At 61.8% G+C, this 21,659-nt stretch overlaps 1 protein-coding gene across 13 annotated transcripts; it reads right to left on the bottom strand.

The window, feature by feature from the left end:
• Positions 1–233: 233 nt before the first annotated feature.
• PHLDB1 (pleckstrin homology like domain family B member 1) lies at positions 234–21,601 on the bottom strand. Of its 13 annotated transcripts, none has more exons than XM_050323126.1 (26): positions 21,564–21,601; positions 17,032–17,133; positions 16,493–16,616; positions 16,247–16,417; positions 14,229–14,354; positions 11,708–12,792; positions 10,690–10,932; positions 10,480–10,617; positions 10,216–10,353; positions 8,121–8,249; positions 6,760–6,915; positions 6,558–6,668; positions 6,308–6,397; positions 5,688–5,810; positions 4,818–4,955; positions 4,242–4,388; positions 3,686–3,853; positions 3,244–3,360; positions 3,046–3,139; positions 2,789–2,833; positions 2,075–2,366; positions 1,879–1,969; positions 1,649–1,795; positions 1,302–1,521; positions 1,136–1,221; positions 234–877 (listed from the first exon to the last, which is right to left on the bottom strand). In XM_050323126.1, exons 2-26 carry the CDS (start codon positions 17,089–17,091, stop codon positions 737–739), a joined length of 4,380 nt encoding a protein of 1,459 aa, XP_050179083.1. In that variant the 5' UTR covers positions 17,092–17,133; positions 21,564–21,601; the 3' UTR covers positions 234–736. The 13 variants fall into 13 exon arrangements, 12 of the variants coding, with proteins under 12 accessions (XP_050179083.1, XP_050179084.1, XP_050179086.1 ...); XM_050323127.1 differs by having other exon boundaries at positions 2,789–2,815; XM_050323129.1 differs by lacking the exon at positions 2,789–2,833.
• Between the last annotated feature and the right edge of the window lie 58 nt (positions 21,602–21,659).

Here is a 21,659-nt window from a genome sequence, read left to right as displayed (position 1 = left end):
CCCCTGCCCCGCCCCCGCTGCGGCTCGGCTCGGTTCGGCATCGCGGCACCGCCCCCAGCCGTCCCGCTGTTCCCGATCGGTTCCCCGCCGATGCCTCCTGCAACTTCCTGCGGGCCCCACCGGCTCCCACGTCCGATCCCGAGCCCCTCAGCTCACCCCAGGTTCCCCCGTCCATGGAAGGCTCTGGTCTGGATGCTGCCAGGCCAGAGGCCACACAGAGGGGCTCAGCCTTGTTTGTGAAATGCTTTATGGCTGGGCAGCCCTACAATCCCCATCCGGCCACGGCACGGTCGGGAGAAGAGGGACACCGATCCGGAGTTACAAAAGGTTTACAAAGAGGGGTCTGGGTCTTCCTCAGTGGGGGTCCTAGCCAGCTGGGGGCCTCACAGTCCCTCCCTGGAACACTGTGGCAACTATCAGTGTCTGCCTCAAATCCAGCACCTCCCCATGGCAGAAAGCTCAAGCCCTGGCAGTTCTTTGGCAGCTTGTTACATTTGAGCACTTTTTCAAATAAATGTTGTTTTTAAAAAGTCAACATAAAAAATCTTACTCCCTTGGCTGAGCAGGCAATGCTCAGTGCCACCCAGCATGGGCCAAGTGTAGCTCCACTGCTATGGCGTGCACACCCCTTGGCACAGGGTGCAGCAGGGGCTGTGGCCCCTGCAGAAGCTCCTCACTGCTTGGGATCCTCAAGAGTCCATCCAAGTGGTGGATCTGGGGTGCACAGCACCCCCCCTCAGTTCATGAACTGGGTGTACCCCTCTGCCCCGGTGACAATGACATCCATCCAGATGCGCATGGCTTCGGCCGAGGGTGCCACCATGAAGTAGAGACGGTCGTGGGTCTTGACACAGAAAGTGAGCGCAGGGTTGGGGCTCTGGAGGGGAGTAGGATGGGATCAGTGCTCTGGCCCCCTCTGAACAACAGCATTCCCTGCTATGCCCCCCTCCCAAAGCCTAGCACTGGGGTCCTGCCCTTGGCACCCCAAGGAACTGGCTCCATCAGAGGCCATGGACCACTCCATGAGCACCAGCAGGAGTTGCCCTGCTGCTCCCTGTGCACTTGTCAGAGGGCAATGTGGGAGGATAGGGATGCCTCCAGGGCCTCCCAGCAGACACTAGTGCCCAGCTCCCACCTTTGCAGCACTGCGGAGGTGGTCGTAGTAAACCTCTTCGATAGCTTGGAAGTAGATGACACCCTTCAGCTTTGTCTCGTGTTTATCTGCCCGAGAGAGAGAGAGAAGTGTTGTGGACTGGGGGTTATGGTATTGGGAGGGGGCGCTGGGCAGCACAGGGACTCACCCATGTAGTAGGAGAGGGTGCGCTTCATGCGGTCAAAGACAAACCAGCGCTTCTTCCAAGACTTGATCTTGCCCCCCATCTTGACCAGGTAGCCCTTGCACATCTTCTCAGTCAGGATGACGTGGTAGCAGGTGTCCACACTGTGGCCCGAGGACTCAATGTGCAGCCGCAGGTTGAAATCCTCCTTGCGGATGGGGAGGTACCGTGTCAGGGGACGAGCCTGGAAAAGCAACACAGCCCTGCAAAGCCCACCAGTGGCAACGAGAGCTATGTCCCCACACTGGGACCCTGGGAGCCAGGTGTTCCTCCCTGGCAAGGCTGCTGGAGGGTGGCAGCCTGCCTCGCACCTGCGAGAAGTGCTTCTCCCGCAGCTTGACCTCCTTCTCCACCAGCTTCTGCCGCCGCGCAGTCTCATCCTGCAGCCGGCGTTCCAGCTGCTCCCGGCGCCGGCGCTCGTCCTCCAGCGCTTGCCGGCGCAGTTCCATCTCCCGCTCCTGCCGGCACACACAGGAGCTCAGCCCCAAGGACTGAGGACCCGCTCCCCATCCAGCCGCAGTGCCAGTAAGGTCCCACTCACCCGGGATTCCATCAGCCGGGACTTCTCAGCATGTGCCTCCTTCAGCATCTTCTCCATCTCCTCAATCTTACCTGTCTCCATCCCGCTGGCACTGTAAGACAGACGCAGGTGCTGCTGCAGCAGGAAGGACCTCGAGCCAGCAGCATGCCACCAGAGCAGGCTGTACCCCAGCTGCAGGAGCTGGCCCCAGGGTTACCTGGAGATGTTGTCAGGTGAGCAGGCAGAGTTGTTGCCAGTAGAGATGCTGGTCTCCATGCTGTCTGAGCTCTCCAGGCTAAGGGTGTCATATGCATGGTCCAGCTCCTCAGCCCGGGGCCCAGCGCCATGGGAACGGTGGTGGTGGAGGATGGAGTGATGCACGAGCCGGGGGAAGGCAGTGGGAAAGGGGGGCTGCCCATGCAGGGCTTCCCACTGGGACTGCGCCTCAGCAGCCGCTTTTTGCTTCAGCTCCGCGAGACGTCGCTTCTGCTCCTCAATCACCTGCTGACCTGTGCCACGGGAGGATGGATCATGATGTTGAGTTAGGCATGCCACATTCAGAGACGCACTACAGTGGGCGAGGGGGTGGCACAGGCAGAAGACACCACAGGCACTGCTGGAGCCAGGTAGGGATGGTAGCGGCAGAGATGGGAGCTGCCATCATAACTCTCTGGCAAGCACGGCAATCTGTCCAGGCGGGAGGAGGGGGCCTGGACAGTCAAGGGGGCACATGCACCAGGCTGGCAGGAGCAGGCTGGGCAAAGCATTAGCGCGTTAGGGATGCACGGGGCTGTCCCTAAGCAGATGCTGAGAGGCACCTGGGGTCCTGGGCTAGTCATGCCACTCTTATGCATGGCAGAAGGTGCCAGCAAACAGCCATGCTGCTGCCTCCAGGCTGCTCCAGGCACTCCAAGTTGCCTCACATCTCTACCTGGTAAATCACCCGGCTGCAAGGGCTCTGTTGGGAGCAGCTTGGCTGGAGACACGCCGTCGGGCGGAGGGGTCAGGAGGAGGAGAGGGGGGGAAGAGCAAGAGACTGTGAGAGAGGCACTGCATCCCACCAGAGTGCTGCTGCTGCTGTTCCCACCCTTGGCCGGGCTCCCTTCTCCATTGCCCAAATGGCAGTGGGGGTAGCATTTCAAAAAGTCCCACCACCCCTCAGAGCTGGGATGCAGAGCCAGAGCTCACCCTTCTGCTGCAGGGCCAGCTGGCGCTTGGTCTCGATGTCCTGCAGCGTGGCCGCCAGGTTGCGGGGCAGGCTGCCCGCTGGGCTCGGGGGGCCCTGGGCAGGACAGCAGGGGATCAGTTGCAAGGATGGGGACGGGGCCTGGCACCAGGAGCATGTGACCCATGGCCAGGGTGCCCGGGTCCCCCTGGCAGCTGTACCTTGGGCGAGGGGCTGCGCCCCAGCACAGAGAGGTTTAGCTGTGAGGACGAGGGGGTCCCACTCTTCATCCGAGGGCTGGGGACACCAGCGTCACCCTCTGTTTTTGCACGATAGACCTGAGCACAGAGACATGGAGGTGAGAGGGACATGGGGGACCGCAAAAGCCCCCCCGGACAGATGGCTCATCTGTAAGCAGGGCTGAGCATCCCTTCCCCAGATCCTGCCTCATGTCAGTGCCATTCTGGCAGGGCTGCAGGCAGTAAGAAGCAGGGGCTGCCTGCCCCAGGCAGAAGGTCTGCTCTGCCCCTGCCCATGGCAGCAGGCAGGAGCCTGGCAGCACTCAGGGTGCAAGGGTCCACAGCAACATCCCCACATTACCCCGCTCCCGCCACGGCCAGCAGTCCCAAAGCCTGAGCCTTGGCAAGAGGGAGCCAGGATTACCTGGAGAGCCTTGTGAGAGGAGTGAGCTTTAGCTGGAAGTGGAGGAGGGGAAGAAGGAGAAGAGACAGGGCAAGAGGAGGTTTCAAAGCCAGCCATGACCTCCTGGTACCATTTCTCTAAATCAAGAGCCGGGAGGCACGCGGGGCCTCCCGGCAGCTGCTGCTCCATCTGGAGAGAGAGGCCACGTGAGAAAGGATGAAGGACAAATGCAGCAAGAGGGACAGATGCACAGACAAAAGGCTGTAGCATCTCTGCTTGTGCCTGCACCACTCCCCCAGAATTTGACATGCAGACCCCCAGGGATCCCGTGCACTCCCTGGCTAAGTCCCAGCAGCTGTAGGAGCCCTCTGCTGCTCAAGAGAGCTGACCAAGCAGAAAGACCCCCCTGATCTGCCTCATGGGCAGTGAAGCAGCAGACAGGACAACAAGGGGTGTGTGGGCTGTCAAGAGCCTTAGCTGCTGTTCAGCTTCATCCACAGTTCTCTCCTTCCCATGCATCCCCAGCACCTCCCAGGGAGAGGACAAGGGGCCAAAGGGAGGGAAACAGGACACAAACCTCTGCAGAGATGAAGGGAGAAGAGAGAGATTGAAGAGGAGGAGTGCAGCCGGAGGATGAAAGGGCCGGAGGGGTGCAGCCCAGCAAGGAAGCAGCAGGGGTGTGGAGGCTGCCCAGGATGCCTGAGAGTTGCTCAACAGTCACGTACTGGGCAGAGAGAAGCATATTAAACCAGGAGAAAAGCAAGGGCAAGCAGGCACAGAGGAATGAACAGGCAGCTCCAGCCCCCCAAAGGAAGGCACCATGTCACAGGAGGAAGAGAAGTTGGTGCTGCTGCTATCCTGGTGCTGGGCACCAGGTCAGGTCCCCACCTGCTTTGCATCCTCCTTGCTTGGGACCAGTGGCCAGGACTGGATCCAACAGACAAAGGGCCACCCTCCCACTCTGCTGGGCACCTGCTCTGCTCCCCGGCCCTGCTGCCACCACATCCAGAGCAGGCAAGAAGTGCACCCTGGCAAGGAGACCAGGCAGCTCGAGCCTCTGCTCCCCCTTCAGCTGCAGCCGGACAAGTCCCCTGACCTGGGATGCAGCGGGCAACCCAAGGGAGCAAACCCGAGCATGGTCTGGGGCGTGTACCTCGTCGGCTGCTGGAGGTACAGCAAGCAAGAAAGAGCGCTGAGCAGCAGCAGGGGCAGCAGCAGAAGCTTTAGTGTCCAGGCTGGGGCCATGAGCATTGCTGCAGAACCTGAAAACGTCAGACAGCCTCATGTACTCCTAGAAATCCACGGCGAGGGAGAAGGAGGAGAATTAGACTCATGTGCTGGCATTATGGCACTGACTGAAAAGTGGGAGCAAACCTCCCTGTGCATGCATGACCCAAGACTGCCTGCCCAGCTGCCCACGGCAGCCCCAGTGCACAGAGTGTGGTGCCCAAGCTGGGGTGGGTGTGCTGGCATCCACCATGTTCCTGCCTTCAGCACAGCTCTGCTGAGTGCCTGCTGGGGAGAGACCTCAGGGTCCCCCAGGGCCCCTGGCCACAAGCCTTCCCGAGAGTACTAGATGAGGCACCTCAAGCTGCACTGAGCCAGCTGAAAATCCACTTCCCCATCCTTTCTGAACCAAACATGCTAAAGCCTGCGACTTGCTCTTATTTTAGGGAAGTCAGGCTAGCAGGACCCTACAGAATGCTGCCAGGAGGTGCCCAACCAGAGGGTAACTGGTGGGCAAGGGGAAGCACAAGGATGCCTGTGCCCCACAGAGCCACACCGGGGTTAAAACCAAGGTCAGCAGTGGGAACTGGGATGCTCGTTGGGCTCAGGAGAGCACCTGGAATCAGCAACTGAGTGTTAATGAGCACAGCTGCCAGAGAGCTAAATGAGAAATGCCCCAGCCATGCTGCTGCTGGGCTGCCCTGCTGACTGAGGGTGACGTTACTCTATGAAAGGAGGCTCTGCCAAGGAGGGGCAAGCGAGCAAGCACATGCAGTTAGTCCCGCTAGTTAGTTACCTCTTGTGCCTTGGGGTAGGAGCAGGTGGCAGGAGAAGCTAAGGAGGCAGCTGCTGCTGGCAGGGGGCTCAAGGACTTAGTTCCCTCCAATAGCTCATATGGCTCTGAGATATGGAGGGTCTCCTGTTGGAGGGTAAAAATCGTGTAGGCAAGGTGGGCACAGGAAGCAAGGTGGCAGCACCAGGAGTCCCACTGCAGGCAGGCACAAGGGGACTCTGCCATCCTGCCCCTCTTCCCAGCAGCAGGTCTGGCAGCACTGCAGCTCCCAAGGGCATCCTGGTTCTGGCTCCCCGTTCAGAGCCATGAGCAGGGCAACAGAGTGACTCATTCCCACCTAAAAGTCCCCTGTGGTAGCACCAAAACACCCCCATACTTGCTCTCCAGCAAGGGTGGGACCTGAAGCAGTGCTGGCCCACGTGCTGCCCTGTTGCATTTCCCTCCTTCCCTCCTAAACTCTACAGCCCATAGAGAGACTGAGTGGCCGGGAGTGCCTGGCTCTGGCCAGAGGGTGCTTGGGAGCCATTGCAGAGCAGAGCTTGTGGTGCACAAGGCTCATCCCCACTGGCGACAGTGGCTCAGGAGAACAGCCCTAGGCACCGTAGCCCCCTCTGCCCACTTACTTCTCTGAGAGCGGAGGACATTTTGGGGAAGCTCTTGCCACCTGTGACGAGCTGGTATCGCCTCTCCAGAGACATGAGCTTCTCCTTCTCCTGTGCACAAGGTGACAGTGAGAGCAGAGACAGCTGCTGATGGTTATGGGCACCCCATGGCTGCTCCCCTCCCAAGCTCACCCTTCCTGCCAGCACTCTGGCAAGAGTTGGCACAATCAGGGTCAGGGAGCCCCTGTCAGGCCCCTGATCCTGGCATTACCTTCTGCAGGAGCTGCAGGGTGCCACTCCGCTCCCTGGTCAGTCGCTCGGCCTCCTGGGCACTCTGCAGCCGAATCTGGGCAGCTTGGGCATCCAGGGCAGCCACCCGCTCCTGGGGAGCAGGCAGCAGGGATGAGCTGGCTGCCAGCGAGCCATGGGACACAGCCTGGCTGTGACAGACCAACTGCCCCCTCTGCCCCTACCTTCCTGCGGGCAATGCTGCGGTTGCACTCGGCCCGGCTCTGTAGGAGCTGCTGGCCCCGTGCTTCACGCTCCTCTTCGAGGCGGCTCTCACGCTCCAGCTGCTGGAACTCCAGGTCCTCAAACAGCTTGGCCTCTGTCTCCAGTGCCTCTGCCTCCTTTAGACACACAAGGGAACAGTGGATCAGTCCCTCTGGATGGGCACCTCTCATCCTGCAGGCAAGCATCCCACAGCAAAACCTCCTGCATGCCCCTACATCCTGCTGGTGCTGGTCAGGAACAAGAGCTCGTGGCCAAGCCTGTCCAATGTCCCTGGTGTGGGCAGGCAGGCAGCTTTGCCTTCTGCAGGGCATCGGAAACATGGGAGACATTGCCAGGAGTGTCTTCCACAGGAGATGGCAATGGAGGAACCCAGAACTGGCCAGGACAGAGCAATCACCCCCATGAGATGAGAAGCTCACCAGAGACAGGGGCTTCACCTAGCCCTTGGAGACCAGCTTACCCTGCTGAACCACATCTGGGTTGGAGCCATGCCCTGACAGGCAGCAAAACACCATGTGCCAGCATAACCACAAACATGCATCCCTGCATCACCGAGCCAGCGGGCAACAGAGCCCTCACAGACAAGCACCGTACTGGACAAACTCCTGCGTGTCCTCCCAGCCTTCACGCACGAGCAGCACATGGGAGCACTCAGCTCAGGGCCTGCCTGTGCCACCCTGGCAGCCATTGCACCGCGTACCCTGTGGCAACATGTTTCACCCTGCTCCAGGAGCCAGGCAGCCGGTGCTCTCATGGCACAGTGCTGGCATGGTGGCTACTGAGGGCTTTCATACACCAGGACCGCTCCATCGCCACCCCTGCCTGCCACACACCCAACCCACAACCAGCATGGGAGTGCCTGCCCAGAGCAGGCTGTGGCAATGGGGCTTTAGCTGGGCAGGCACTAGCCATGGGCTGAGGAAAGTCAACTGCTCCCGGAAAATACCAGATAACGGGAAAAAACTCTGCGCACTAGCAGTAACATAAACTGACAGTGCTGTGTAAGTAAACACTCTCAGGAAATGGCAGGAGGCAGCCAGACGAGGATGTGGTGGTCCCCAAGGCTCCCCAGCCTGCCCTCCTTTGCAGGGCAGGGTCTGTGCTCGTGCCCTGCCCGGTCCCGAGTAGCTCTGCTGAGCCACCCCTGCGCCCCGGGCCCGGGCGAGCAGCAAGCTTACCAGGACGGTGGTGCCCGGTGCCAGCTGCCTCCAGCCCGGGTGTGATGCTCCCAGTGCAGCCCCGGCTGGCAGGGAAGAGCTGGCCTAAGTTGGAGCGGAGGGAGGTGGGCCATGGTCCGGGAGGGGTGGGGGGAGACACTGACCCTTCGCATCTGCTCCCGCAACTGTTCCCGCATTGACTCGGGGCACTTATCAAGGTGACTCTTCGACTCATGGTAAAGCGCCCGGAGTTGCTCTAGCTCCTTCCTTTCAGCATCAATCTTTGCCCTTTCCTGAATCAGGGGAGAACGAGAAAAAACAAACAAAAAAAAAAAAAAAAGAAAAGAAAAAGGAAAAAGAGAAAGAAAGAAAAGAGAAAACACACTACTCAGATGGACGCCATGCAGAAGCTGTGAGTTAGAGCAAGAGTGAGAGGAGCATTGGGGTGGCTACAGAAGGGCCAGGGGGAGGGGGAGGGAGCATCGCGAAAGAGAACAACAGACATAGGAGCTGGGGCCACAGAGTGTTAGAGCGGTTACAGCCAGCCCTCAACCTCAGCCCTGTGTTTCCAAAAACAAACTTACAGGCAGCAAAAAGATCAATGCTGATAGCATGGATAAAGTCATCCTGATCCTGCACACAGCTGCACCACATGCACCCTCCGAACTACCACTAACTGGCTTTGTTAAGTGCTGCTCACCATTGAAATGCTGCCAGTTAAAGCACTGAAGGTCCTGAATGCAGCCTGAGGGCATGGATCACACTCATCCATCAGCAGGAGAGGGCTGCCCACAGGGCAGCAGTGAAAACAGGAGGCTGAGGTCCAGCCGTGGTTCAGGCTATGTCAAGTCAGCAGTAGAGCAAACACTTGCTCCTGGGCCTGAAATGAGGGGAAATTGACCCCAACCCTGCCTCCCACGGCCACAGAAGCAGTAAAATGTGGCCAGCAACAAGGGGCTGGTCTAGGGGCACCACCTCCTGCAGCACCATGAGGGGACCTGGCATTGGGAAATGCTTGCTGCAAGGAACAATGCTCCACACGGAGATGGGGGTTGCATCAAAAGGGCTATAAGGGGGCACACTGGTGGGGAGGCTGGGCTGGCACAGGCAGGTGCCTCACAAGAGGGGCTGTAGGGTGCCTAGGGGCTCCTGGGCATGCAGAGACGCCAGAGGTGATGGCAGAGTTTGGAGCAGGCACTGTTAGTGTGAGTAGTGCAGATGGGTTAGGAAAGCAGGCACTCAGGTCAGCAGAGAGGATGGGATGGGGATTTCCCTGTCCTCTTCTGGCTCTGCACAAGGCTGTCCCTGGCTACAGAAGATGCCTACAAAGCACTGGAAGACCAAAATCAGAACAAAACCCCCAAACACTGTGGGGGTACTGGTGGCAGGTGCTGATGGCTGCTCTGCAGGGCCACAGACACCCTGACAGCCCCACTACCCACAGCCATAGGGCCAGCCAGGGCTCCAGGGACGCTGGTGCCACATCATGGTGGCACAGAGCTGCCAATGGGACCCAGGTACAGACTGCACAGGACCGCTGGCCTCAGGCAGCAGGGAGCTGGATTCCAGCAGCTCTCCTGCTGCAGAGCAGCTTACCCAAGGTCATGCCACACTGCCTGCAACACTGTGGGATGGCCAGCAACCAGCAGCTGGGACAAGCATATGGAACACGCAGTGGCATGGGTGCTTCAGGCAGTAACTGCACCACAGATGACTCCAGGAAAAGGGGGCCAGGACATCCTCCTCAGACACCGAGATGAATTAAACACCTGCAGTGGTTTCCCAGCCATCTCCAGCGAGCTGAACACCACAGCAGCAGCTGCCTTCACTTGTGCATATGCAGCTGAGTAAGGCATCTTGCCACAAGATGCAGTTCCCCAGCAAGGGCAGGGAATGGGCAACACCAAGGCCCCCACTTCAGCACTGCCCACCACGGGCAGCAGCCACCTGGAAAGCCCCCCACAAGTCTCCCTGCCAGACCCTGCCAGCGCAACAGGCAGCAGTTGAAAAACTCCCCAAGCATCAGCCCAGTTCTCCTCTGGCAGGGCTGTTGGACCAGCCCCAGGGAGATTGACAGACAGACAGATCTCCCCACAACACAAACCAGAGGGGCTGCTCCTCAAAGCCTGTGTGGAGCCCAAGGTCTGGAGAATATGTCTACAGGGGAACACTGCAGCTTGGGACATCATGGCACTGGCTGCAACTGCCAGGGAGGGTAAGACGCAGATGGTGACAGTGCAAACCTGCAGTGAGGCTCACCTTGTCCCGCTCCTTGCGGATGCTGGCATCCAGGCTGGAGAGCTTCTCCTGCAGCTGTTGCACTGCTTCCTGCTCCTGCTGCAGCCGTGCCGCCTCTGACTCCCGCTCACCCTGCAGCAGCGCCCGCTCCATCTCTGCCTGGACAGGCACAGCCACATCAGGATGGCTGCCCCAGCTAGATCTGGCTCATGCCCATGGAATTCAGCACTGACTGGTGAGGGCAGGAAGCAGCAGGGGACCTGGCAGCGTCCACTGACTCCTCACCTCTCGTGATGTCTCCTGCAGCTGCTGCTCCAGCTCCTTGACACGGCCCTTCAGCTGGTCCAGGCGGCCAAGGACGCTGGCACGCTCCTCCTCCAGCCGCTGCGCCTCTTTGGCCCGGGGTCCCGTCAACTCCTCGTGCTGTGGAGAGGGCTGGTTGGCATGACATGGTGCAGCATGGCACAGCACAGCGTGACACAGCTGTCCCCTTACCTCATGGTGGGTGCTCTCGGTGCTACTGCACTCCTCCTTCAAGTTCTCCTCATCTGATCTCACCAGGCTCTCCCTCTGCCGTAGCTCCTCAGCTGCACGACCCAGAGGCACGGCACCCCTGGGCACCCGCCGGCCAGCATCCACATCACCAGCCAGGAGCTGGGGCACGTCACCCGGCTCAGTGCTGTCCGTCTTGGTGTACTCAGCACAGAGGTTCAGGATGGTCTCCAGGCGCTGCCGCTCCTGTGGGGGAGAGCCATTAGCATGGCACCTGTCCCAGCACGTGTCACGGCCAGAGCCCGTGGCACTCCGTGCTGATGGTGGGCACCAGGATATGGGCTCACTCCTTGCCCTGCTGCATGCTGGGATGGGCTGGGGACAACACAATGCATGATGCAGCCTCCCCAAACCCCCCACAAGATCCAGGCACACGATGTGCCAGGAGCTGGACACGGACTAATTACAGGCAGCAGTACCGGCCGCTGAACACCTCTGCTATTTCCAGTCGGTGACTCAAGCTACCCGCGCTGGGCGTGAGTCAGGGCTGAGCAAACAGAGCACTGGCGGCTCAGCCTCCAGGACCAGCAGAGACACGGGCAAACCCCACCCAGGCAGCTGCCAGCTCCATAAAAACCTCCCTTGGCCCTAAATATAGACGCAATACCCACAAGAGCCACAGCACTGCTGCCAGCAGACTGGCCCTGGCAGGGATGGACAACATATGGATAGTTTTGCAAAGCCAGGGGCACCACTGGCTCTTGATGGCAGCCCCAGAACCGTGCCGACCCCAGTAACTTCCCTGGGCTGCTGCAAGTTGGGGGCTTTGTAGTCCCATAGAGCTTCTGAGCACCCATGGCTGCTGCTGGCCATAATCCCCTCAGATAAGTCAGCAGCCTGGCAGCTGCAGCAAATCCCCGAGAGGCAAGGGCTGGGTTTTAAAGTAGCAAATAACAAAAGGTGTTTGCAAAGAGGGCTTCCCACACTCAAATGTGTCCCCCCCTTCCACCCCAAGGCTCACCAGGCGTTCCATCTCCTGCTCCCGAACTCGCTCCTGCCGCTGCCGCCGGTGGTACTCCAGTAGCTCATCCTCGTTGTCACTGATCTCAGTGATGCTGTTCTTGCGCTCTCGTGGCCCCACGGGCAGCCGTGGGTCCCCCAAAGGCTTCCTGGGGGCACGGGGGCTCTGATGGGGCGAGGGCACAGCCGGTGAGCTCAGCCCATACATTGGGCTCAGGCAAGTGCCAAAGCTGGGGCGGCGTGTGGAGGTCTCTGCCAGCAGTGGGGGCGAGGGGCTCCCAGCACCTCTCGACTCTTCCGAGCCCTTGAGCCTTGCACGGGGACTGCCAGGCACCTCCCTGCCCAGCCGGGCCTGTGGGAAGGGGGCATCAGGAGCTGCCCGGGAACTGGTGGCCCGGCGTGACAAGGAGGGGCTCAGGGGGGGCAGCTCCCGCATGCTCTCCATGTTCCTCCGAGCCAGCCGTGGGCTCTCAGGGGGCTGCAGTCGGGCCTCTGGGACTGCCCTGCTCGAAGCCTGTCGGCTGGGCACCAGGGAGTCCCGCAGTTCACGGAAGGGGCTCGGGGGCCTCTCCTGCAGGGCCACCCGTGGCCGCGGTGCCACCCTGGGTGTCAGCCGGGGACTGCCTGCCCGATGGTCGCTGAGCCTCTCAACAGGCCAAGGCTCAGTGGGACTCCCACTGGGCAGGGTGGGTGGCTGCACAGTGTGGTTGTAGCTGGAGGAGCGGAGCGGGACAAGGGGGGGCACGGGTGGCCCCTGCTCCTGGCTGCTGAGCGAGGGGCTGGTGTAGCTGCTGCTGCTGGCTGGGGAGGACAGCGGAGAGAAGTTCTCATAGCTGGAGCCTCCCGAGGCGGCGCCGGGGCTGGATGGAGGGGACAGGAGGCAGCGTCCACCTCCGTTCACCACAGGGGAGAGGGGGGACTGGCCGCAGGCTGGTGGCTTCTGGATGCCAGGGGATGCCGGCTCCTCCAGCACCAGTGAGTCCATGATGTCCTGCAGGTCCTTCTCTATTGAGCTGACGAGGGAGCTATGGCTGGGACACCCACGCTCTGACGGCTGGTGGCCCCCGTTCACCAGGGCCTCAGGCTCTGCGGGGAGACACAGGAGCAGGCAGTCAGTGTGGTGTGACCCCCGCCATGGCCCCTGCCTGGGCTGGGGTCCCACAGGTCAACCCGGCATTGTTCCTCCATGCAGCCTTACAGAGCCAGAACTGGGTCGCAGCCCCTCTTCTTTGCACCTCAAGCTGCCTGCACCCCCACTTCCACCCTTTCTCACTCTGGCTGGGGAACCAGGGCCAGGGAGGAGGCTGGAATCCCGCTGGCCCATCACCCAGGAGACAGAAACCTGAGACCACAGCCCAGCCACCCACTCTAACATCCCCGTGTCGCAGCTCCCGGCCCCAGTCCCTGGAAGGTAGCTGCCTGCGCCAGCCACTGGCACCCACCACTTGCCCCTGGCACATTCCAGCTCCCCAGCAAGGGGTCAGAGATGCAACAGCCAAAAGTTGCTGACCTGCAGTGTGTCCGGACCCACTGCCATGTTGCCCGCAGTCTGCCTGTGCCCCTGGGCAGGGTGCCCCTGCCTGGGCTGCCCTGTCCTCCCTGCGCAGCACCGATGTGCCTGTCACTCAGGGGACGAGCGAATCATGGCAGGCGCGGAGCCCAGACAGGACAGCATGCCACCCAGGCTGCGTCACCCCCTGGCACCCAGCAGCTCCCCCACAGCAGCTGGCAGTGCCTCCACTCCTGGAGAGATGTGCCACAGCCCTATCTGTGTGATCCCATCCAGTCCCGTGTGGGAGAGAGGGACCACGCATGGCCTGCACCAGATGCTGTGCAGTCACAGGATGCTCTGCAGTTGTATGATGCTCCTCAGCCTCAGCACTTCCCCACGTCCCTCCTCCCGTCCCCCAGCTGTGGGTGTGCTGCCTTCCCAACACACACGTGGCATGGGGAGGCTGCCAAGCTCCTCTCCCCGTGCCAGGGCGTGCTGGTCAGGGCAGGGAGAAAGGCTACCAGTCTAGGAATCACTGCCTGGGATTTGGACATCCCCAAGAACCAGGCACAGCTCTGGCACTCAACCCATTGCCCCACAGACAGGCAGACACAGCAAGATAAGCAGCTCGCAAGATGAAGGACAGTAGTCAGTGAAATGGCCTTCGAAGCCCTGGCACATCCGCCCTGGCATGTAAACACTTGCTCCAGGCAGCCAGGGGGGCTCCGATGGGTGATGGCTCTGCCATGGCCAGGCTGGGCAGGGGCAAGAGCTTTGCCTCAATGCCCGCGCAGACACGTTCTTTGAAATTATATTAATCATTAACAAACATCAGTGCAGCTGCCGTACCATGCTGAGACGATGGACGGCACATCCGCAGCCAGGTATGAGCCCCACTGCCAAGTGGGAGGGCTGGGAGTCCAGCAGGACAGGGCTGGGAGAGCATCACGCACCAGGAAGGCTTATGGTGCAGGTCAGGGAGCACCTCAGCATCTGCCTCACCCTGCCTGGGTCAAGGGGGTTTACCTACTTGCTGGCAGCCCGTAGAAAGCCGCTGGGCTCCTGCCCCCCGCCGGGATCATGCTCTTCATCCACTTGGCCTCGGCAGGGTGGTTGAAGCGGAGGAAAGTGGCCTGGCCCAGGCAGATGGTGCACCCTTGGGAGACAGGAGAGGCGTCAGCTGCTGGCTGGCAGTATCAGAGCGACGCCGGAGAGAGGGGAGATAGGAGCCAGCACAGGGAGGCAGCAGGGCGCTGCTGGCCCTAAGATGCACCCCCGGGAGGGGAGCAGGCTCCTGTTGTCAGCAGAGGCTTAGGGGAAGGCTGAAATCCAGGTCACTCCCCGGCAGCTGCCGGCAGTGCGTCGCAGGCGCAGGCACAGCTGGGGTCCCTGCCGGGGGCCGAGGGGGAGTTGGCGGCACTCCAGGGCCTGCGCGTCTGCCAGCTGCAGACAAGATAGCTCCTGTCACTGCCCGCAAAGCGCTTCTTCTTGGCCCAAAGTGGCAGCCCTTTTGGGGCAAGGCTGCCGAGTGGCCCTTCAGAGGAAGGCAGCTCAGGGTGCAGCGCCGTGGGCTGCCCACTGCCCGTTCACCCACTGCCTGTGATGCCAGGAAGCCACGTGCTGGCAGCGGGGAGCAGTGGGCGGCTGAGAGGCTCGGTGCTGCCGACACACCCTGCTTTGAAGCGCCTGCCAGGGCCCCCGGGGAGAGGCTCGCTCCGCACCAACAGCCAGAGCTGAAAATCCCTCGCCGGAGGGTATGTGTTTTTGGAGCACCCGTCAGCCCAGGCTCGCAGCAAGGCGAGTGAGAGGCCATACAGATTAACCGCCATCGCCGCCGCGGGGGCCTGGTTCCCCTGTCCAAGTACCAGCGCGGGACGAGTCCTGTTCACCCCGGCTCAGCGAGGGCATCCTGCCTGCCAGGTGGCAGTGCCGGCGCCCGGCCCGTCAGCGGCTCTTCTGTCGAGAGGCATCACTGCCCTGCCCCTTCCCCGCGTGCCAGCACCAGTGGAACCACGCGTCGCGCCGGCAAAGCAGGGTACCCCAACCCGCACCCCGAGCGCCGGCCTGGCAGCCCCACGGCTCGTCCAGCTGTGGCTGGGCACAGGTGCCCTCCCTTCCCCGCCGTAACCCTGCCTGCCTCCACAGGCCCCCGTGGGCAGTAGAACGGGGGACTCGGCTGACCCCTGCCCGCACCCCACAGCCCACCTGGCCCTCGTTACCCACCATGGGACCGGCGGGACCTGGCAGGACCGTCGCGCCGGAGCCGTCGCGCCCCTTCTCCGGCGGCCACGTGGCTCCATTGTCCCCCGCGGGGACGCCCGCGGTAGCGCCCACGCGGGCGGCTCCCCCCTCCCCGTGGAGGGACGGAGACAGGCGGGGGGGGTTGCAACGCTGCCGCCCGCGGGGGGCACCGGAGCTTTGTCACCCGCGGAGGGACGGGAGCGAATCCCCCCGCCAAGCGCGGACACGCGTGGCCCCGCAGAACCCCACTCACCGTACCACCACCACCGCCGCGGCCGCCGCCGCCGCCGCCCGGGCAGCGCCGCACCGCCCTCGGGGAGGGGCGGGGGGCCGGGCCTCGCCCCGCCCCGCCCGGCCCGGCCCGACCCGGCGGAGACTCATTCCCAGAAAGCGGGATACGGGACGTTCGGGGACCGGATGGCGGGGGAAGGGGCCCTTGACTCTGCCCATGCTCCCCAGGAGCGGCCATGGGGGACCGGCAGGGTCCAAGCCCTCCAGCCGCTCAGGCAGACCGGCGTGTCCCGGCAGCCATCCCTCGGGAGGATACCTGAGGTGTTTTCCTTTGTCATCTCCCTTTCAAAACCCGGCTTAGCATCTCCCCTTGTTCTCCAAAGCCCGCCCGGCTCTCTCCCTCCCCACCTCACTTGCTGCACTTGGCAAAGCCGGTTCTCTAACTGTTCTTAAACATGCCAGCCCAGGGTACAGAGGCAGGAGCATCCCAGCTGGAATATGCAATTACAGGATGGTTCTGCCAACAGCCTGATACCTGATGGTACAACTTCCCAGGTGAACCCCATCCATTCCTACCTTGGGTGAGGCGTGTGGGCCGCCGGACAGTCACACCATCGATGGCGCAGATGTTGCCACAGGGGTGCAGGGTGAGCGTCCCCTGCACGTTCTCGATGTAGCAGTGCTGAGGCACCAGCCCGGGGCCTTGCAGGACAATGTCTGTCATGGCCGTGCCAATGGTGGTCTTTCCTGCCAGCAGAGAGGACAGCTCAGTGTCCCTGCCACCAGCGTGCCTTCAGGGACCACTGGGCAGCCATCACTCACCTTCCTCCAGGGGTAGGAGTGTGATGGCAGTGCTGAGCCGGCCGCTGCCCAGGCTCACCAAATGAGGCTTTTCCGTCTGCACTTTCAGCCCCTTGCCCGTGTCAATCAGGTCCAGAGGGCTGTTCTGCAGGAGAGGGAAGGATGCTCACAGCTCCCATGGATGCAACTCACTCCCCTGCACAGCTCAGTGGACTGGTCTGCTCCAGAAGAGCCACATGCACAAGTGGGGTCAATGCCCAGGCACAGCCACACGGCAGCAGGACCATCCACCAGCAAGGCACAGGAGATAAGGGCTCTCTCCTGCCTGTGCTATCCACCTTGGGGAGCAGAGGTGAGCTGCCCTGGGAGCAGGAGATCTCTGGGGCTTGGGCTGCATCTAAGAGGATCTGAGCTACCAGCTGCTTAGCTCAATGGGCTTTGCTGACGATCCCATAACAGGATTGGGGGTGAGGAGAGGCTGGAGGACAGCACCCTTGGTAGGGCTGGCTGTGGAGGAGAAGGGCTCCCAGCCAGATCCCCCTGTGGTCCTGTGTGCTCACCTGGATGACATTCTGGACTCTGTGGGTTGGGCTGGTGGGGGTCCTGCCAGATGCCTCCATGTTGCTCGCCTGGAGATATCGGATGCTTCTGGACACAGGCTGCTGCCAAAACAAATAGAGAATGGCAGCACAAGTGACCACAATGGGCATGGCCTTTATGTATTCCTCCTGCACATCACAGACGACAGCCTGAGCATAAACCCTACCCATTCCAAACCAGCATTTGCCACCAACAGGATGCCCATCCTGAGCTCCCATCTCCACCGTGTCAGCAGCTGCCTGAAGTCAGCAAGCATCCCTGCCTGGCAAGGCACACATCCCCATCTGACCAGGGAAACCCACATACATGCCAGCTGTCAGGACAGACATGGTACTAGAAGGAGACAGCATATGTGCTCAGTTTCGGGGAGGCCTTGACCCTAAACATCAAGAGTGGTGGGCAACCAGACCCTCAAAGGCTACCAGTGGACAAAGACACACAAGCACAGGATCTGGTTGTCCCCAGCAATACCTGCCTGCCACACATGGCACAACCCTGGTACCGCCAAGTGTGTCACCGGTGCCCCTCCCCAGCACCCAGGCACACACCTCTGCTCCCACACAGCCCCGCAGCAGCAGCAGCTCAGGGTGCACAAGCTCGGCTGACTGTGCCATGTCCCTGCTGAGGTGGCACACAGGCCCACGGCTAGTGGGGCTGGCTGCCCATGGAGCAGCTATGCTGCCACTCATTCTCTGCGTGGGTGGGAGGCAGCTTGGGAAGGAACGATTTCCGTCACCCGGCGCTCACGCCATGTCGGGATGCTCCAGGGTTACTAAATTTACCCTCGGCTGTTCCCCATGTCCCTCCCTTCCGCCCAGGACTGGCCAAGTGCAGCTTAACCCTTCCCGTGCAGCCTAACCAGGGAGTCCTCTCCCTGTTAGGGATCCTGCTGCAGGGGCCACCAGGAGGAGACCCAGGCTCAGCCCCTGGCAGCATTGCCTGCTGTTCCACCAGCCCCCGGAGGGACCCCCGCAACTCGGTCAGCACTGGGCTCAGCTGCGGGGGCGAGTGAGTGGCTGTTACACACTGTGGAAAAAATGAAATGCTGGAAAACACCAGGCGTGGGATCCAAGGCTGGGATGAAGCCCAAGTGTCTCCTGTGACACCAGAGTTGGCTGCCCCACAGCAAGGTCTCCTTGGGGACCACAGCCACCCCACGCAGAATGGGGACAGCTGAGCTGGGACAGGGGGAAGCAGAGATGCAGTACCCCAAGAGCAGTTCACCAGTGCCCACCAGCTGCTTTTCCTTACCTGCCACCTGGTCCTGGAGCCGAGTGGGACCCTCCAAGGCAGGGTGCCAATGTCCCCCAGGCACTGGGATGCTGCATTTCCTAGCATCTGGAGACCCTGCAGCCCAGCTGAGCCCCTACCCCTTGCTTGCACCCAGGCCCTTCACAATGTCTGGAAAGGAGGAAAAGCCAGGAGGGGCCAGGCTGCTACATGGGAAGGGAGTGGGGCCAGGGTGGGATCCTGCTCCGATGTTAACCCCTTCCTAGCACAGCTGTACTGGTGAGACCAGGTGAAAACTATGGTGGACCCCCATCCCCTGGGCAATCATCTGCCCACCTCCTGCTGCCCAAACTCTCCACCCAACACCCCCCACTCCGCAAGCAGGCTTGCCTCCCCATGAGCTGGAGGGTGACTCTGGAATCCTACCTCTACCCGATGCACCCTGTCCCCCAGCACTGCCTTCCATCAGAGCCCCTCAACTGGCTCCTCACCACGCAAGGGACGCCTGCCGTTCCTCCCAGCCAGTCCCGCTGGGGATGCAGCCCCTCTCCAGGCGGCTCTGCCGTAGGAATGCGGAGCGGGAGCGCGGCCGCCCCAGCCGGCGCCCCACTGCTGGGATGGACAAGGCAGCCTTTCTTCTCCCACTGCCGCCTGCAGAACGCGCTGCTTGTTCCCGCCGTGGGAAGCGGTGAAGGCAGCAAATGCCAAGGGGTCGGGCTCGGTTACCGCCAAACAGCCCACGGTCCCCGTGCACCCCGCGCGCAGGGCTGCCCACTCAGCCTCAGCCTCCTGGAGGACAAAAGCCCCTTTCTTCCTCCCGGCGCAGCCAGAAGCCTCACCTGGGAGGACGCCTAGCCCCTCCGATGCGGGGGCCCTGCCAACGCAGGGCGGGCTGCACACAGACACGCTGCCCCACCGCGCTCCCGGCGAGCCCCTGCACCCCACTGCCCACAGGCTGCGACCTGCCTGTCTGCCCCGAGCCCACACGGGCAGGGGGTGCTCCGGAGTCCACTCCTCCCGACCTACTGCTGACTCCCCAGACCCACAACCTGGGCACAGCACGCTCTGCCTCACCCCCCACCAGTACGGCCAGCTGTCAGCAGCAGGCAGGCAGACCCCAGAGCTGCATCGTGTGCTGCTGGCCAGGGCACACTCGCGAGGGAGCACAGCCTGGTAGACCCTGCCGTGCGGTGTCAGCCATGCTGGGGATGCAGCATGGAAGAGACAGGCACATGGCACTCCTTGCCGTGGCCTCTCCTCCCCACTCGTGGCCGGGTGAGTCACGGGAGGAAGCTGGAGTGGCCGAGCTTACTGGTGCACACAGCAGAGCATCGCAGCCTCCGGCCAACTTGGCCGCCTGCTTGCTTCCCCATCTGCTACCGCACTTAGAGCGCGCTCACCCCTTCCCACACCCTCTGCCCCGGTAAACAACCAGCCCTTTCGGCGGCAGCTGGGAAGGGGGAGCCTGTCTCCAGCACAAAGCCAGAGGGGAGTGAGGAGCCTGCTCCTGGTCGCTACCTCCAGGTCTGAGGCTGACCCACAGCGAGCAGAGGAGACCCAGCCGGCCCCATCCCACCCAGGGAAGGGGCGGTGGGGGCTCCACTGCGGTTGCTAGGACAACGCCACGATCCTGGCAATAACACCACTGTAAATCAGCCGCCAGGCAGCTCCAGCGGGAGCCGAGGAATCCCGGCCACACCCGCTGATTTCACCGCTCCCGGGAAGTGCTCCCACACCACTGCAGCACAGCTGTGCTCCTGTAGAGGCCCTGCCAGCATCACACCTCGGGCTCCCTACAGACTAGGAGTTGCCCACCATGTACTCAGGTCAGGGAGGGCATACAGCCCTGCTTTCCTGCACCCAACGCTCCCCCAGGTGAGCCAGCTCCAAAGGCTGGTGACACCATATACAGTCCCAACCACTGTTGCAGCTCAAGCACCGACCCCAGCATCACCATGTGCCTCCAGGCACGGCAACACAGACAGGGAAACCTCCATCATGAGCTCCAGACCCCTCAAAGCTTCACAGTGGAAAGCTGCTTCTAAAAACGCTCTTGTGTCCAATGATGACTTCTCAACTGCAGGCCAGAGACTCAGGTCAGTGAGGAGCATCTGTGACTCCCACTAATAACATCTCACAGACAATAGCATAGGATAGGTTTGGTGGGTCTTGAATTCAGCCCTTGGCATGAACTCATCACCCAGCCCTGTGTTTGCTGGGAGAGGGGAACATCCCCTCTCCAAAACAGGCATCCCCTCTCCAAAACAGCAAGGATTCCTCTTTCTGGTGTCTGGCTGACAGCAAGGATTCCTTGCTGTGCAATCCTGTGGCTTCATCCCCCTGCACGGGGCCCTGCCCTGCTGCCCCCCACATACCAACACATAGCACCACAGAGTAAAACCCAAACATACAAGGAATTACCAAAAGAGCACCCAGCAGTGCTGCCCTGCAGCTGCCTCATGTCTGAGCTGCCTGTGGTGCCTGGCCAGGGGACCTGCCCCCCTGCAGCCTGCGCCTGGTGCCCAGAGAGGGCTGGCAGCTTGCAGGGCAGCTGGAGGAATGGGGGAGAGGGCGGCCCTTCGGCATAGCAGCTGGACCTTCTGGGGCTGCCAAATTCCTCTGGCTTTCGGGCAGCAGCTGAAGGGGCTGTGGCAGGAACGTGGCAGGAAGCTGGAGTAAACAAGGTCCAGCCATGGAGCAGGGTCCGGCCAGGCCAGCACTGTTCCCAGGCTCCCCAAGAGGATTCAGGGACAGCAGAGGTGGCCTCAGGCCAAGCACAGTCTCCCCCTCCAACTGCCCTTCAGCTGCAGCAGGATTTGGATGGGAGAGCCTTGCCCAGCCTCCCACAGAGACCATATTGCTCTGGGGGCTCCCACACCACCAAACTCACCATTGATGTGGACCACCAGACCCAGACCTGGCTCCCAGTCCACCCACACACCCCTAAAGCATTGTGCACTGACCAGCTGTACGGCTAACAGGGTCTTTCCAACTTCACTGCCTGCAGTTCCTTCCTTGCACCCCTCCCAGAGTGCCCCGGGGGGTAGGGACCTCAAACAAGTCCCACACCTGGCCCTGACAGGGGCCAAGGCAGCCAAGCCCCTTCCCCTCACCCCCACCATGTCGCAAAGCTGTCCCCCAAGCACTGGGAAGGTCCCCTCAGGGCAGCACACACTGAAACCAACCTCACAGGCTCCCAAAGGCAGGGGCCGTCTGGGCCACGCGTAGGGGAGGGTCCCACCTCATCCTGGCAATTGCTCACCTTCACTCCTCTGGACCGGCAGCCCCTCCCGGCCTCTGCCTCTGCCGCCGCTTCGCTGTCCGCCACCGCCTGCCACGGCCGTATCCCCGCCCCGCC

This window comes from Myiozetetes cayanensis, unplaced genomic scaffold (assembly GCF_022539395.1).
Source record: "Myiozetetes cayanensis isolate MyiCay16 unplaced genomic scaffold, myiCay2020 scf29, whole genome shotgun sequence".
In the NCBI taxonomy this organism is placed as follows: domain Eukaryota; kingdom Metazoa; phylum Chordata; class Aves; order Passeriformes; family Tyrannidae; genus Myiozetetes; species Myiozetetes cayanensis.
Note: the sequence above shows the minus strand (reverse complement) of the source record. Positions and strands in the feature narration are given on the sequence as shown.

Bases quoted from the DNA above. Each gene is read 5' to 3' on its own strand.
- PHLDB1 (XM_050323126.1), bottom strand. From the start codon at position 17,091: ATGGAGGCATCTGGCAGGACCCCCACCAGCCCAACCCACAGAGTCCAG. The intron at 10,354-10,479 runs GTGAGGAGTCAG...GTGCCTGTCCAG, and splicing joins TGCAGGAGACATCACGAGAG to GCAGAGATGGAGCGGGCGCT. The intron at 1,522-1,648 runs GTGCGAGGCAGG...TTGCTTTTCCAG, and splicing joins GGGAGAAGCACTTCTCGCAG to GCTCGTCCCCTGACACGGTA.